The sequence below is a fragment of the Pleuronectes platessa genome, chromosome 16, assembly GCF_947347685.1.
Source record: "Pleuronectes platessa chromosome 16, fPlePla1.1, whole genome shotgun sequence".
Classification (NCBI taxonomy): Eukaryota; Metazoa; Chordata; class Actinopteri; order Pleuronectiformes; family Pleuronectidae; genus Pleuronectes; species Pleuronectes platessa.
The window spans coordinates 20,497,122-20,513,747 of record NC_070641.1 but is presented as its reverse complement, the minus strand read 5'-3'; the positions used below and the strand labels follow the sequence as shown (position 1 = coordinate 20,513,747).

Genomic DNA, 16,626 nt, shown 5'->3' with positions numbered 1-16,626 from the left:
CCTGAAGCCTGTGTAAGACGAGATGGAACGTCTGGTCCTTTCCTTGTAGTTGGATCCAGTGATGCAGACGTTCGGTGGTGACACAGTCCAAAAGAACTCGTACGCACATTTTGGTCGTGGACACACACCTTCCCTCTTTCTGGCCTGGACCTCCAGACTTTGCAGTTTTGTCCGAACCCAAATAACAGGTGGGAAAGGAGCCTCAGACCACAGATCGATCCAAAGGACCAAAGTTTAGTCTTGGTTCCGTTCCTTTGCACGATGAAAACATGTTTTGTGACCGTTCACACTTTCTGACCGATAGCAGGAAGGATTAAACAGCAGCTGAGGAGAAAGAAGGAGAAGAGGCTCACAGTCTTCACCGCAGAGGATATAAAGTTCGAGCAGTGAGGACGTTCATTCGCTTTATTTGAATAAACGTTGTGTGCCGCTCTTGATGTGGTGACAGTGGCAGCCGACTTAATGAACCAGTGTATTCATGCTTCATTCAAACCAAAAAGTTGTCCAACAAATTGGCAAGTGGCCACAGCCCACACAGGTGATGACAGGACGTTCTCTGGTGCATTCCTTCAGTTGCAACGCGAAACCGACACTAACTGATCAAATGTAAACAAGGAAAGCAAAGACGCAAACTCTGGCTCGGACCTTAGTTTGGGTCTTGGCACGTTTGTCATCTGCACACAAAGCTTTTACAGTATCAACTCGATAAGAAGCGATTTCTCTGCAGAGGTTAGCTACACATCAGAAAGCAAAACACAATCTTCCGTTGCACCCTCTGCCCACTCAAGTACATACATGTGCACGCTAACAATGATTGCTACTCTGAAGAAATCTTTAATCCCTTCACATCAAACAGGCGATGAAAGACCTGGAAAGAAAAAAAAAGACTCATTACCACAGCGTACAGCAGTGCTATTTATATGTGAAAGACTGGATCTCATGGGAGACAGGGAGGGAGGGAGAAGTGTGTGTGTGTGTGTGTGGGGGGGGGGGGGGGGGGGGGGGGGGGAGCACTGGGAGAAAAGAGTGAGAAAATAGACTCTCCACCTCCAGCCTGGTGGCGATCTCCATCTCCCACCGAGCAGAACACACCCACACATCTGCACCCCATGATGACCTCTGTGAGTGACAAGGTGGCGCCCTCTAGTGGCTGCAGGTTGTAGTCTTTTTGTGGATTCTACCATGTAGCTCATAACCTTAACTCTTTCTCTGGCACATTTTTACACTTTTGCTTTTAGATTTTATTTTCCACTTTTTGTTTTTCATCTTTTATGCGTTATAACAGACAGATGGAAACTCCTCTCCCTGTCACACTGTCTAGGTGCCCCTGAGCAAGGCACCTTACTCCCCTCTAACATCCGCTCGCCGTGCGCTTTTCCAATATATAACTGCCCACTGCTCCGTGTGGTTGAATTTCCAAATTGCAAGCAGCACGCCTGTGTGTGCATGATTAATACGGGACCACAATAAAGGAAATCTGAGTCTTTTATCTTTTTAAGTTTTTTCAGGGCAGGTGAAGTCTTACACAACATTGTGGTCTGTGTTTTGTGGTTTTGTTACACACTGAACTGTTCTGCAGCTGCTGCAGCACGTTGGCCCAAGGGGACAATAAATAATATTGGATATGATTTATTATTTGAAAGTGTCTAAATTCCTTTCAGCCACTAGAGAGCGCCAGATCTACGTTTTCATACTTGACGGAGAACGATCAGCGTCTGTGCAGCAGATCTGTTTGAGTTGGATTCTCTCAGCCCTGAAGCTGGAGCCTCACAGCTGTAATGCGTAATAAGCAGACTGGTTTAGAGGTGATGTCAAAGACTGACATGTAGATATACAACATCTACTTAATAACAGAGTTTTGTCAGTTTCATTCCCATGAAAAACATCTGGTGCGTGACAGCTCCATATATGCAAGGGTCACAGACAAATCACCATAAACTCACAAAATAAAAAAATCTCGAATGAGTAATTTAATATTTACTGATTTTAAGTTGTTGTCTATGTGATAAATTGCTACTTTAAAATAAGATCATTCAACGTCCCACAGGAAAATCAGTTTTTGTTAATCCTAACAAACACCAGTATAAGTTTACCAGTTTAAACAGCTACACTATATCATTCTCACATCTTGTGTTTGAATGACAGTGGTTTTTTTACCCAGAATCATATCTCATCTGCGACACCAGCAAAACCCACATCTTTCCAAACAGCTGCTCTGGTTCGTGAGTTATGATTTTCCAACCCATCAACCCTCAGTTCTCTGATGTGACTGATTGGAACAGGCGACACTCCCTCCAGGCTCGCGTGCTCCTTTGAAACACCCAATTAAATACTGTTAATCCAGATCTTATTCTGTCGAGTCGGGCCCATGTTTCCCTCTGAACCGGTTGGTCTCTTCCTATTGTTTGAAATTGGAACATCCGGCACTTCTCAGGAGTTCAGATTACACGAAGAGGAGCTGCTGTTTTGTTTATTATGGGTGTCACTGGGTGGACATGGTTTCCTTCAACAACCTGAGCTTCGGACTTGACTCATTGCAAGAGAGTAAAACCAAAAGGAAAACTGTTATTTACTGTCATGGTGTTTTATTATGTGATGATATTAAAGCAAATCATGCTTCATATTTGGCAAAGTGTATTTGTACATGAAAGTCTTTCTAGTCCAGGTTTCCAGCGTGTTCCCAGCAGCACAGTGTGTAAGGAAACTGTTGTACTGGACTCAAGTCCTGGACTCAGACCGGAGCCACTGGTCCTTTAAAACAGAATGGATAATTCCAGTGTAGAACTGGCTCAGCGGATCCAGAAGCAGGAGGAAGTACAGGAAGAAACACCCTCTGCATCAGGGTTCCAATTAATTGAGACCTGTGACTGAGAGCTTCCTCGGAACTGGGATGATGATTGTAGAGCATTCAAAACAGGAGGATTCACATGAAGGGTGATGCACCGTCTGGTTTCTGGTGTCGCCCTTATCTTCCAACGCACATGGGTCTTTGCAGCTCCTGCTGATGGGAGGTCTGTGGGGGGGGGGGAGTGATGAAAGCAGGAGGTGCAGTTGGTTGTGTGATGTTCGAGATGGAGGGTGAGGGTTGTCATGGGTGTAGTTCTATCCAAATAACGGTAAAACACATTTAAGTCATCAGCCAGTTGATGGGTTGGGGGGTGGGGGGGGGGTTCATGGTTCACACTTGTTAACTAGATTTGGAAAATGTAAGATCTTTTTTCCATTATTCTGTATCAAACCAATCCAGATTCCGATCTCGTGACTAATGAACTCTCCTGAAATTTGCATCAACTCAAAACCAAAACCAAAGCACGACCGGACAAAGGCCTTCTTAGGAATTACTATCTCTAAGTTCCTATGATTTGTTTGTGTGCTGTACTTACTGTAAATTATTTGCATAGATCCTCTTCTTCTGAAATTCTAAATTGTTATAGAGAAGTCTTATTTCCTTCTTTCGACCGTCACACCAACTCCAACACACGTAGGAACCGGCTTCACACCTCAAAGACTCACTGTGTCAGAAACAGAAACACTTCACATTCCCCTTTTTTTTGTTGTTAAATGACCGTCACCGTAACGCTAATTTCACTTTCAAATCATTATTCTGTGTTTTTGGAAGTGAAAGGCTTGATTCTGGGTTTGTCAGACATCGGCTTCTGTGAAGACACACACACACACACAGACACACACAGACACACAGACACACACACACAGACACACACATGGATGCCTGAGGTACTGGGTAAATTAGATACCAAGAGGTCACATTACTTCATAGAACTAAAAGTAGAGCAGTTTGTTGTTGTGTGTGTGTGTGTGTGTGTGTGTGAGGATTGTTGAGACACTGCACGGCTGCGTCAACAACACGTCTCTGTCCACATGCTCATCCCTCCACTTCAGATTCCATTTACTTTATTCTTTATCTGGAACGGGACGAAGACGCAGCCAGCCGAGCTAGTTCCCTTTTCCAGATGTTGATCGGCAGCCTGCAGTGATCAAAACACTACTACTACTATGACTAATAATAATAATAATAATAATATTAATTAGACTGATTATTAAAAAAACCTCTTAAAAGTAATATACAACACACAATTCAACAAAAACATGATATATAATGTTAAAAGAAAAGAATGAAAAACATTTTTTTATATCATCAGTATTTATTGGTTATTCCTTTTCCTTCCCCCCAAGCAGCAGTTGAAGGCTGCGTGGAGCAAAGGAGCCAATCAGAAAGAAGCTGGAGGTCTCATCTGTATCCGAGCTGTCTGGCACAGGTTGAACTTTCATTTTCCAGGGAAGACAGATCCCAGTGCAGCAGCAGATTGACTCAGATCAGCATTTGTTGGTACCAGAACGAGCTGCAGCCTCTCATGCGTCACTTGGACAAACATTTATCCTTCAGCCATCAAATTAAAAACATGTTTACGTTGTTTATAGTCATAGTTCACTCTTCTCCGACCCAGCACTTCCCCTGGCCCTCACTACGTAAACTGTTTTCCCAGACAGTGGAGGGAGAACAGGAAACTTCAACTAAACTCCGAGTCTATTCCTCATCCACAGAATGAAGAACTGTCTTCCAAGAACTAGCCGGGAGATTTATTTCACTTTCATTCTGACATCCTTGTCCTCTCTCACACACACCCTCCCAAGTGCAACCTATTCTTCTAAATTATAGTGCTTTTTTGTAGAGCAGCTAGGAATGCATTCTGGGTACTCGATGTTCTGATGTCGTTGTCCTTATAGAACCGGTGGAACGTCTACAGCAGCAAGGAATGCATTCTGGGTACTCGATGAGCTGATGTTGTTGTCCTTATAGAACCAGTGGAACGTCTAGAGCAGCAAGGAATGCATTCTGGGTACTTGATGAGCTGATGTTGTTGTCCTTATAGAACCAGTGGAACGTCTAGAGCAGCAAGGAATGCATTCTGGGTACTCGATGTTCTGATGTTGTTGTCCTTATAGAACCGGTGGAACGTCTACAGCAGCAAGGAATGCATTCTGGGTACTTGATGATCTGATGTTGTTGTCCTTATAGAACCAGTGGAACGTCTCCCTGACAGATTTGTAGCAGCCAAATAAGAATCTAGTGCTGTACATATTCATCTAATGGTTAACAGGTTGAGGTCCAACACTCCTGAACCAAACTGTGCACACTCACAAATATCAGTCCCCTTAAAATGAGGGACTACTTCGTCAAGATGAATTACATTGTGAGAAATTAAAGAGAAATTGCTAAATGCCGTAGGAAAATCCTGTATCCGCCCCCTGACCTGAACCCACACTGGGTTCTTCCCCGACCTGAAGCTCATCGCTCCACTATGTTCCCTGGTGATCCATCAGGTAGGTTTTGCGTAACTCTGCTAACTAACCTACAGACAAAGAAACGTAAACCTCCTCGTTCTTCAGTCGAGGATTAAGTGGATAAACTGAATCTTAGGAAAACTTCCCCGGAGCTGTGAACTGTACCCGAGCATTATAAGAGACTTTAAGATGTTTTGTCGTCTGATAAACCTTCAGATTAACGGGATTGTGACCCGACCTGAAGCAACAGGCCCGGAGCCTGACCCCCTTTTTCTTTAATAAGACAGTTTTGGGGGTTTAATGACTGGTTATCATGACGGAAAATCGCTGAAGCTGCGAAACGACCACACATCAATCCATTTATAACTTTACTGCAAAAGCGCGAAGAGACAACATTCATCGAATTGTGGAGATAATCCGTGGGTGCAGTTTTCACTTCCTTCAAGATTCATCACGGTTTTACACATGAAGATATACATTTTTCACAAGTGAGTCAAAAGTCAGAGCAGATATCCTATCTTCAGTAGTAGCATGACGCAATATTAAAAATGCAATGAGTCATCGTGATTCTGAGGATTAGTTTATGATCAAATCAGGATCGCAATCACTAAACACAAACGCACGCACGCGCGCACACACACACACACACGCACACGCACACTCATTCAGAGTAAATGCCAGTCGTCACTAAGAATGTCTGTCACCTTAGATCATTTCTGAGGAAGACTCATAACATTTTTCTGGTAGCTTATCTCAGAGGTTTCCACTTTAGATTACCTTCCTTGTACTCTATTACATTTCAGAGGTAAATATTGAACGTTTACATTGTAGTGACTATAGTTGATATTCCTTTCTGAGTCACATTTTTAGGAAAGGAATATATTTTGATGTGTTCAGTGGTTTTCTGTGGGATTTCTCGTGAATGATGACTACGCTCAATATTTCTCCTGAACAAACCCGGGGAAGTTCACTCGGCTTCGGTCACTTGGGCCACATCAGAGACAAACTGGGCCACATCAGAGACAACAATGAATTCCCCATACTGACCCATTAACCTAACCTTTAACCAGCACACTATGTTCAGTGCGTTAATGAGAAATGAACGTCAGACAGTGACTGACTGGTTCCGCAAAAGCTGTTAAATATCGTTGGTTTTTATTACTGCTGTCCAACTGGTTTCACACGTCCACCCATTGTTTCACTTGCGTTTTTACTCTTATTCTTTGTTGAATGACCTTTGTGTCCAAATAGAAGAGCCAGCCCCAGCTACTCTGATTTGACTGTGTTAAAAATGCATTGATCGTTAGGGAGAAATTGGGGCTTTATGACCCTGAGCAGCAGGCGTACGGACGAGACCTCGACAAGGACAAAGACATTCTGACTGGAGCTGAGAACAATAAAACTGTTTTCTCCTGTCTGAGCACAAAGGACCATTCAGTGCCTGGGATGAGGGACAAACAGAAGGATGAACAAGTCAGAGGCCTGGGAGGAATTCTATATATTGAATTCTAGTATTTCTTCATTAATTTCTCAAAAATTAAGAAGAAATCACAATTTTTTTTAGAAAACAATTTACAAAGCAAAGTGAATACTCTGAATACGCCTCTTCTACATCTACCCACCAGTTCAACAAATGTCTTTCTGTCTGAATGTGCCAGTGGTATCTCCCAAACCATTCATTTCATCGGTTTCACACTTGGCAGGTGCATTTTAATTCTCCCCAGGAAGAGCAGTTCCGGAGTTTGTTGCTATTCACACTCACGATTTGTTCAAACTGATCAAATTTGTCATTGTGTGTTTAATCCTGTGGATATATGACTTGGGGTAAACTACAGCAGTTATCAGCGACTGGGTTAAACCAATAATTAAGCTTTTATTTTGAAAAGTTGTGAACTTGGGTGAAAAGATTGTGTCGATGCTTTTTCTCTGAAATAGATGAAATGTAATGTTTGAAAAAAATAGCAGTAGTTCAGTAAATCATTTAAACTTTTATGAAAGCCACGCAGGTGAGCAGTAATAAAAGCTAGCTCTGTTTCATTTATGAGAAACACTGACTATAAAATCGTCACTGCAGATAAGCCAGGTCGGATTAGACTTCACTCTGCTCCATAGAACGTGCACACAGTTAAAGAAAAGTAACATTATTCTGTTTTGAGGAGAACTCACTAATGACTGAAGTAGCTCCGGAGCATCAACACAGTGTAGAAGGGGCAAAGCATGAACCCCGACTGGAGCCATCTGGTTTCCTCATCCTCACCTTTACAAGTGCTTCCAATAAACGTGTGGAGTTCATGGAAGATACTTACTTACTTTCACATTTAGCCAAACTGCCTCTCATGCAGAGCTCATTTATAAGGCTCTTGATTGTTTACTGTGCTCGGTTACATTGGAAGTAATAAACATCCCCGTGAATGTTTAGATCTTCCTTATAATAAGTGATAAAGATTCCCTGAAACTCAGCTTCTCATTTCACTGCACTTTCACTTTCACTGCAGCAGAATTGTGATCCGACGACAGTGGATTACAGGAAAGTCAGGATCCACGGAACCTGGACTAAACCTCAGACCGGCGCTGAACCCCCCCCCCCCCCCCCCCCCCCCCCCCGCCGAGAGAGAAAGAGATCCACTGGCTGAGTTTATTATAGAGGTGATTTGGCTGCAGGTCGGTAAAAGCTTTCACCGGGCTCGATAAGGAGGGTGAGGTAAAATACCAAAATGGAAAATGATTAACTTCTCTGGCCTCCACTGTGGTTATTTGGTGCAAACAGATATGGAATTATATTGACTTACAAAGGGCAAGAAAAGCAGTGACGCTTCCCCTGACATTTTCAACAGAATTAAAAATGTACACGTCATAACCCCTCTCTACCAAACTGTCCTGGTCCTGTTTATATATATTATATATTATATATATTTATATATATATTTTCAGTAGTCAAATAAATTCATTATTGCTGATACAGTATCTGCACTTTGGCCCGTTGCTGCCATACAGGCCTTATCCCTGTCACATTCAGGAGCCGGGTCAATAACCATATCACGAGTACACAGCAGTCCCTCTTAAATCAAGCCTCAAACTGAAAGTGAAGACACGCGTGATTGTATAATAAAATAATTTGACTTCCATCTATCAATGTTTTCAGAAGGACATCATATTGAAAGTAGATTCTGTTATGGAGCAACAGAAGTGGCTCTTACTGTAACACCAGGGTTTGCAAGAAGCTAAGGAATGAAAATGGGAAGCTAAGTGTGTGTGTGTGTGTGTGTGTGTGGGGGGGGGAGTTGACATTCCACACACAAACACACACATGCACGCACACTGTTTGCCGAGACACTTGTTCTAACCGTTGCCTTAATTACTACATGCCCAACCCTAACCTTAAAGGAACGGTTCACCCAAAAATGAAAATTCACTCGTTATCTATACTCACCACTGTGCCGAATGACAAGTGGGTGAATGTGTTAGAGTCCACAAAACACTTTTTGGAGTTTCAGGAGTAAACAGTGTCGCAGCCAAATCAAATGCAACTGAAGTGAATAGTGACCACTCCCTCAAACGTACAAAAAAAAGAACATTAAATGCCTCCATGCTGTTGCTGCTGTGGAGTCATTCAAAGTGTCTGTGAGCCTCGACATTCACATTCAGATTCAGTTGCAGTTACTAGGAGGGGGATAACAGCAGAGGTGAGAAATGGATTCTATAGTTGGAGTTTTTATTTTTCAGATAGGGAGGTGCAGGGAATTCTTTGTTGGAACGACACAGTGCCAGAAATAACCAAACCCCTCAGAGACAAAAACAGTTTAATTGTACCTGACACAGAACCACACGTGATGACACACCCCCAGTCACACAGGCCCCATTCATCACCATCACATCATCTGTCTGTCGGTGCACTTTCAAGCTGCGACAGGAACAAACTAAGTGAAACATCAGCTGATATTTTGACAGCTGAAAATTGCCGGTGTTCAGGTAGAACTTCAAGAAATTACATGTGTAAAGAAAACAACAGCCTCAGCTCCCTCCTGCAGAAACCTCCCGGGTGCATGTGCCACGACCTGTTCAGGAGGTTTAATCTGCTTAGATCTCAGATTATAATGAGCAGTCTTGTCTCATATCTGCAATAGTAAGTCCAGCTAAGCTCGTATGGTTTACTACAAACGTTCCTGCAGGACAACAAGGAGCAGACATGGATTTCCCCTGCTCCGCCTCTTCCCTACATCTGTAATCCATTGATGAGCCCTGCCACACAACAGTAAACAGCCGTTCGTGCAGCTATTGCAGGAACAAGTAACTTTTCATGAACAAAAAACTGATCCTGCAGCTTTGTGCATGTCTACTTTTTCACCGCTCATGCATCCTTCATTTTTCCTGTCCTGTTTCATGCAGCATCCACAGACATTCTCAGGATCTGCAATCGGACCCCATGTCCTCCATCATGTGGAGCTGGCTTTGTTTCAGGTTTCTTGTCTCTCTCCCTGTTTCACAGAAATGAAACTCATGGGATATGTGCACACACTGAGTGCACAACAACATGAACACAAAAGCAATATCAACATAGGCAGGACCTTTTTTCAAACCGCATTGCAGCCACATGAGCTGATAGTGGATTAGAAATATTTGCAATGCATGCAAGAAGCACCAACCACAGAGGAGGACCAGTGGCAGTATTCCAGTATTAGCGTTGTGCATCTGATTAAGCTCAATCATCTTACTACCGAGGAAAACAGAGACTTCTACAGCAGTCCCATGTCAAGCCCCCCCCCCCCCCCCATCGCCTCACTTTCATTTGGCAACACTGATCTGACTGCAGTGTGGTCCAACTATGCATTGTAAACATAGCTTTTCACACTCCAGTGACTTTTAAAATAGATGTGATTCAATTTCACCCTTCTGAGATTATTCTCCAAGCCGCCGACCGGCAGAATACTTTCTGATACAAGCTCTTAACCAGCATTTAAAGTGAAGTTAGGTCTTTGTAAAGGATTATCCTCCAAAGTAAAAAGTGATTTAGTAAAGGTATACAAATGAAAAGTTGTTTCACAGAGAGACGTGAGATCAACTCCTGAAAGTAAGCAGCCTCTTCCACCCACGTGCATGTTTTTATGTTATTACTTAAGGACGCACTTCCAAGTTATGATTCCCGTGCACACAACAATAATGGACCCACACCAGTGCAGGGGACACAGCAGGGGATGCAAGTGTCTCCAGAGGCTCCATGAGGGAGTCCAGGTGCAGATCAGTGTCACCATCAGACACACAGAGTGGAACCAGTTGAGTCAGGCCCCGATGAAATGAAACTTAGGTCCCACTCGTCTCACCTGTCTGTCTGACTCTTCCCCTTTCAGCCCTGCCAGCTGACCACGGGGCTCTAACTTTCTATTCATCCCTCTCTCTCTCATCCCCCTCTCTCTCTCTCTCTCGATTTACTCAAACTGGGATCCCAGCAACACACTGTTGGTCATTTTCACTTCTCTTTTTTTTTCTTGCGAAGAAGCCGCAGGTGACGACAGCGTAATGCAGCCGAGATGCTGCTGGAGAACTAAAGATCCTTATTGTTAGTCTCTGTTTACACTGCTCTGTGCCAAACCCATGAAACGTTTGGCAGGAGACCCGGAAGAAGTAATTCACACTGTAAGCAGATGTACTTTATGGGTTATGCACACATGCAGTATTCAAACACTGGAGAAGGCCTGGAGAGATGAACCTATAAGTGAAATCAGATGCTTTGTTAGTTTCGTTTTCACGTGCCGACTTCTGTCAGACAGATGTAGTTTTAAAAAAAGAAAGAAGCTGAAGTGAGATTTGAAAAGATTTCCAACATGACTGTTTTTCTTCTTTTTTTTTTTACGTGACATAATTAGAAATCACCTAAAATAGTCGTATGACAGCAGAGCGGTTCATCTTTATGAGAAACAGGCTCAGAGCAGAACAGACGAGCGTGACCGACGTCCACGTAAAGAGGAATAAGAAAAACACTGTGATGCGTCATCCGAAGAAACTTCATCAATTCTTTCAAATGTATCCTCAAAATGGGAATGGCAGTGGGAAATGGGTCGAAGTGGTAAAAATCCAAAATAGTGAAATAGTCTGACAGGATGACACAACAGTGAGAGTTAATCATTTATAATAATTGAGTTTTTCCCGCTTGTAGATAAGGGTCAACTGAAGAACCACACGTTTCCTTGTGCTTTACTAATCTCATTTTACCCTGTTATAACTCATTTCCCTTTAGTCTTGTACTTCTCTTCATGGTTTTAAATTATTTGTACAACATAATGGTGCAAAAAGTGGATCCTCTAACAGAAACATGTTAGCATACGACACGCTGACCTTACGCTAACGAGTACAAGTAGAAACAAGAGAACACGGACTCGTTTTGATATATGGTTCTCCAAGCGTTGCGTGTGTTCCAAAGCAATTCTCCGCCAGAACACTAGGTGGAGTAGCGTGTTTTGTCGAGGACGACGTTAGAGACGCCTTCTTTGTGTGTGGCAGTCATCGTCGACTGTTTATTTACATCTCCACCGCTGCTGCTCCTCAGAGCCTTTTTCTGGCGGACAAATTTGTCCCTGATCTTCCTCCACCGCTTCGTACACTCGTCGACCTGCGACCCGACGTTAGCCGAGATGTCCTTCCAGGAATAGCAGGTCATACACGTGGTACTTTCGGATCTCTTATGCCAAACGCTCTTCTATTTGGTCCATATTCGTTCTTCTAAATCTTCCTTGGTTTCTGTCGGTATCGTGGGGCATGAAACCGGAAATGTGACTCGGGACAGGATGTAGTTAGCGGACCAATCACAGCCTTGCGGGCTGCATGAGGCTTGTGTAGCTTTGTCAAATAGTTAAAAAAATTGGGCGACGCACGCAAACACGCAAGAAGGGATACGAAAGAAAGCAAGGGGCGTGTCTCGGAAAACGCAGAACCATGCGCCGGCCTTAAGGGTCAACTGAAGAACCACACGTTCCTTCTGGCTTTACTAATCTCATTTTAGCATTTTTATAACTCATTTCCCTTTAGTCTTGTACTTCTCTTCATGTTTTAATATTATTTGTGCAAAATAATGGTGCAACAAGTGGAGCCTCTAACAGAAACAAGTTAGCATACGACACGCTGACGAGTACAAGTAGAGACGTGAGAACATGGTTGGATGAACTTATGGATAACATGCAACCAAAATGTTATGAATAAGGTCTCGTGTGGAGAACAGCAGGACAAGAGGTGAGCGGGAGGACCACCTTAGAGGGGAAGAGCTGCAGAGACTCAAACACAGGAGGTTAAAAAAAAAGTATACTTATTTGCAGATTCCTCATCTGCGACATGAGACCATCAACTTGATCTGCCAGCTGATATCATCCCCCCCCCCACCCCCCGAGCACAACCTGTGCTCTGTCTAAACGACCGGCGGACCCACGCTGTTCTGTCCCTGCTCGCACGGGACTCGACCTCATCACCTCTCTGGGCCGAGCAGGTATAAATAGAACCCCAGACTTCTGATGCACGTGCAGTAACTCACTCGTCCCGCTGCCAACGTCTCGGCGTCACGTGGCCGTTGTGGTTTTCTAGAAATAAAAACAGAGCAATGAAATGAAAGAGGGGCTGCGCTCATCTTGGTTTCACTTTCTATTTACAAGAAATGGCTGTACTAGGAACCCGGAGGAGGAGGGGGGGGGGCGTAGCTGGGGGGGGTGGGGCTTAGACAGTATAAAGCCTAGTGAGCAGTTTATCTTCCCTGTCACAGACACACACACACGCACACCGATCTGACTGAGACACGACAACCAGCTCACTTCCACCTCCGAGCTGTCACAGGGAAAGAGCCCGTGAGTGTCCCGCGCTGCGTCCAGGATTCCCTGCGGGAGTTTCACCGCAGCCTTCACGCAGATCTTCACGCGTCGGGATTTACACAAGACGCGTCTTTAAAACGCCGCTGATGTTGTAACACAACGGTGAGTCGATCTATTTCGCAGTGCACCGGTTTTGTGATGCAGGTTAAAAACTAAATGGGACAGGATGCAAACCTCAGAGATCAGCGCACAGTGAAGGGAGGCGATCTTTGTAAAAATGCATTAAAGAGTTAAAGAATCAAAAATTCAACACGGAGATGATACACACTTGAAATTCATCTCTTTATACTTTATTCATCCTGAATATAACGCATCCATCTAAGTGACTGTGTTGACTGGCAGCACATGAGATCATCTGTCGATCATTACCTGATTTGGGGGAATCACTTGAACTTTTCCTGGAACTTAAAACAACTTGCAGTGGTTGGTTCAACTGCACAGGAGAAAGTAATTCATTAATATATTATTATTATTATATTATTCTATATAACATTTTTTTTGTATTTGTCAAAATAGGAGTGTAAACATTTGATTAAAGCCTGATTTATCAGTTCACTGTGGTAGGAGGCAAAGTCTTTAATGTAGACGTGTGTGTGTGTGTGTACAGTAAATTGACTGTGGATGACATCAGTGCTTCATTCTTAGGCAAACCACAGATTCCAGTCATATCAAACAAATTTCCGCTCAGTGGAAACCAGAATGAATTTCTAATCTACACTGACAGACATTCACTGAATTATGCACACACACACACACACACACACACACACACACACACACACACACACACACACACACACACACACACACACACACACACACACACACACACACACACACACACACACACACACACACACACACACACACACACACACACACACACACACACACACACACACACACACAATCTATATAAAAGACTTTATGACTCCTGCCATGACTCATCAATCAGGAATTTGTTCTTCTTGTTGAGTCATGTGACCTTACAGGGTCTTTTTCTGACACTTGACTTTAAACTTGTGTGTTAACTTGAGTCTCCATTGGTCGAGACATAATGACTCTTCACTGACTCTGCCTCTGCTCCAGCTGGATTGAAGTAAACTAACTTGTCTCTCCTCTTCTCTGTGTCTCTCAGGATGACAGTGGGGTGGGTAGAGATGGGAGAGGGTCTGGGGCCACTCTCCCCCGTAGGATGGTAGCCGACAGCACAGTGGAAGGCCACGACAAGACACATTTGTCAAGCTCATCGTCGGCGTCGTCCTCCTCCTCCTCCTCATCATCTTCATCATCATCATCATCATCCTTCTCCTCATCGTCCTCCTTGTCTTCGTCCTCCTCATCACTTCGCACAGAGGCAGAGCAGCTTCAGCAACAGGCCGCTCCAGAGCCGATCCCCAAACCAGTGTCCGTCCCCTCTGCGTATCTGACCCACTTCCGTACCTTCTCCTGCAAGGAGGACTGCAAGATAATCACAGAGACCGCCGCCAAGCTCGAGCGCAGCGGCTTCTACTGGGGCCCCCTGGGGGTGGAGGACGCCCATCGCATGCTGCGGGACGCGCCGCTGGGAAGCTTCCTCATCCGGGACAGTCGGCAGAAAGACGTCTTCTTCACTCTGTCCTACCACGCCAAGAGCGCGCCGGTCAGCGTGCGCATCACCTACAAGCAGAAGAAGTTCTCGCTGGCGGGAAACGAGCGCTCCTTCCCGACGCTCTTCGCCCTGTTGGAGTATTACATCAACTCCCCCAAGAAGAGCCTGAGCGCCCCCTACAGGAAATGGGAGCCAACCTTGCAGGAACTGTGCAGGAAGCGCATCATGGAGCTGTGCGACGGGGGAAGTCTGGTGCCAGAGCTGCCAGTCACACATGTGGTCCAAGACTTCCTGTTGGAGTTCCCTTTCAAACTATGAGCAGCTTGTCGTGGAACATTGTCACTGTACTGTTTTTAATCTCAAGACGGATGCTTTTACCAAGCAGCAGTAAACTGGAGGGGATGGAGAAGCCTGTCCAGGGTCTGTTGACAGGGAGAACTACATGTCCATGGCTACACATGAATTCATCCCCCTGGTCTGAGCTGAGAAGCTGCAAAACGTTTTCTAAGAGACGTCACCACAGTCCAGGGGAGGCGGCCTCCAGCTGGACAGGGCCCAGCCGGGACATTTCAACTCATGTTACCTGTAGAGAATCCACTTGCACACGGAGAGAGCATCTCCTGGACTTGAGGAAGCATGGAAAGCTGGAGAAAACTGCATTAAGGGAAACCATCGGAGTAAATAGAGCCGTTAAGGAGATGAACAAACTGCTGGGCTCAACTGGGACTCTCCCACTGGACAGTGGGACGTCTGCTGTCGCACGTTGGCGTCCATTTAAAAGTTTAAAAGTAGATGGCGTGAGGACATTAAGAGCATCGACAGCGTGGACTTGGAGAAATGTTTTCTCATATTTGGGGGTACGATTGAAACTGTCATGGCGGTGATAGGATTTATTCTTGTAGCAGATTCAAACACTCTAATGTTAGTGAACGTTTACATCGCACACGAATGTTTGCCGGCGCCGAGGTCTGGCGTCAAGTCGTACTGTATGTGGAGGCGTGTCACCTCCGGTTCAATCCTCTCTGCCGGGCAGAGAAACACATCTTTACAGAGTCATATATATATATATATATATATATATCTATTGTTCATCATAGAGTTTTACATTGATATATATTTTTTTCATCCAACATATTTAAAAAATAAAAATGAATGAGTTTAAAACTGACTTTTTTGTGTTTCGGTCACTTTTGTAACTGTTTCTGCTTCCACGTCATGTGATGTGGAGGAGTGGAGTGAGAGGGAGGGAGAGGGAGAGAGGGAGGGAGAGGGACAGACAGACAGACAAACAGGCAGACAGACAGGAACACCCGAGGGTTGAGTACAGTATTGTCACCACAGTGAGTCATCCCTGTAGGCTAAAGTGACAGGTGGGTGTGGTTACTTTGGTTGTAAATGAAGTGTTACGCTGAGAAACACACACACTTACCAGAAACAGGGGCTGAGGTGACACATAATGAAGCGTGTGATTGTGTGTGTGTGTGTGTGTGTGTGTGCGTGTGTGTGTGTGTGTGTGTGATTGTGTGTAGCATTCTTAATGAGGACCCAGCTCAGATAAAACATTTCCTGAAGAGGAAGTGGGAATTTTTCAGGGGGTTGGTGGTTAGAAGGAAACCTTTTCGATCGAAAGTCAGGGTTCGAGTCACAGATCACATTTTACTGTAGAGTTATAAATAAATAATATAATGTAGGCAGCACATGAAACAAATAAAAGTAATAACTCACAGAAAAGGACTGAAGAAGATATTAAACATATCAGGACAGCCAGCGTGGACTGACTGAAATGTCAACTCACTCACTAACGGGAACAAGGAAGTAGACGTGTGTGTTTTAAAACACACTGTACACACGATTGAGTACACACACACACACACATTTCAAGAA

The 16,626-nt window shown here is 44.3% G+C and overlaps 1 protein-coding gene across 1 annotated transcript; it reads left to right on the top strand.

Annotated features, from left to right (window-relative positions):
- The first annotated feature begins 13,046 nt into the window (after positions 1-13,046).
- socs1a (suppressor of cytokine signaling 1a) lies at positions 13,047-15,198 on the top strand. The gene is made up of 2 exons (XM_053443047.1): positions 13,047-13,253; positions 14,290-15,198. Exon 2 carries the CDS (start codon positions 14,347-14,349, stop codon positions 15,058-15,060), a length of 714 nt encoding a protein of 237 aa, XP_053299022.1. The 5' UTR covers positions 13,047-13,253; positions 14,290-14,346; the 3' UTR covers positions 15,061-15,198.
- The last annotated feature ends 1,428 nt before the right edge of the window (positions 15,199-16,626 follow it).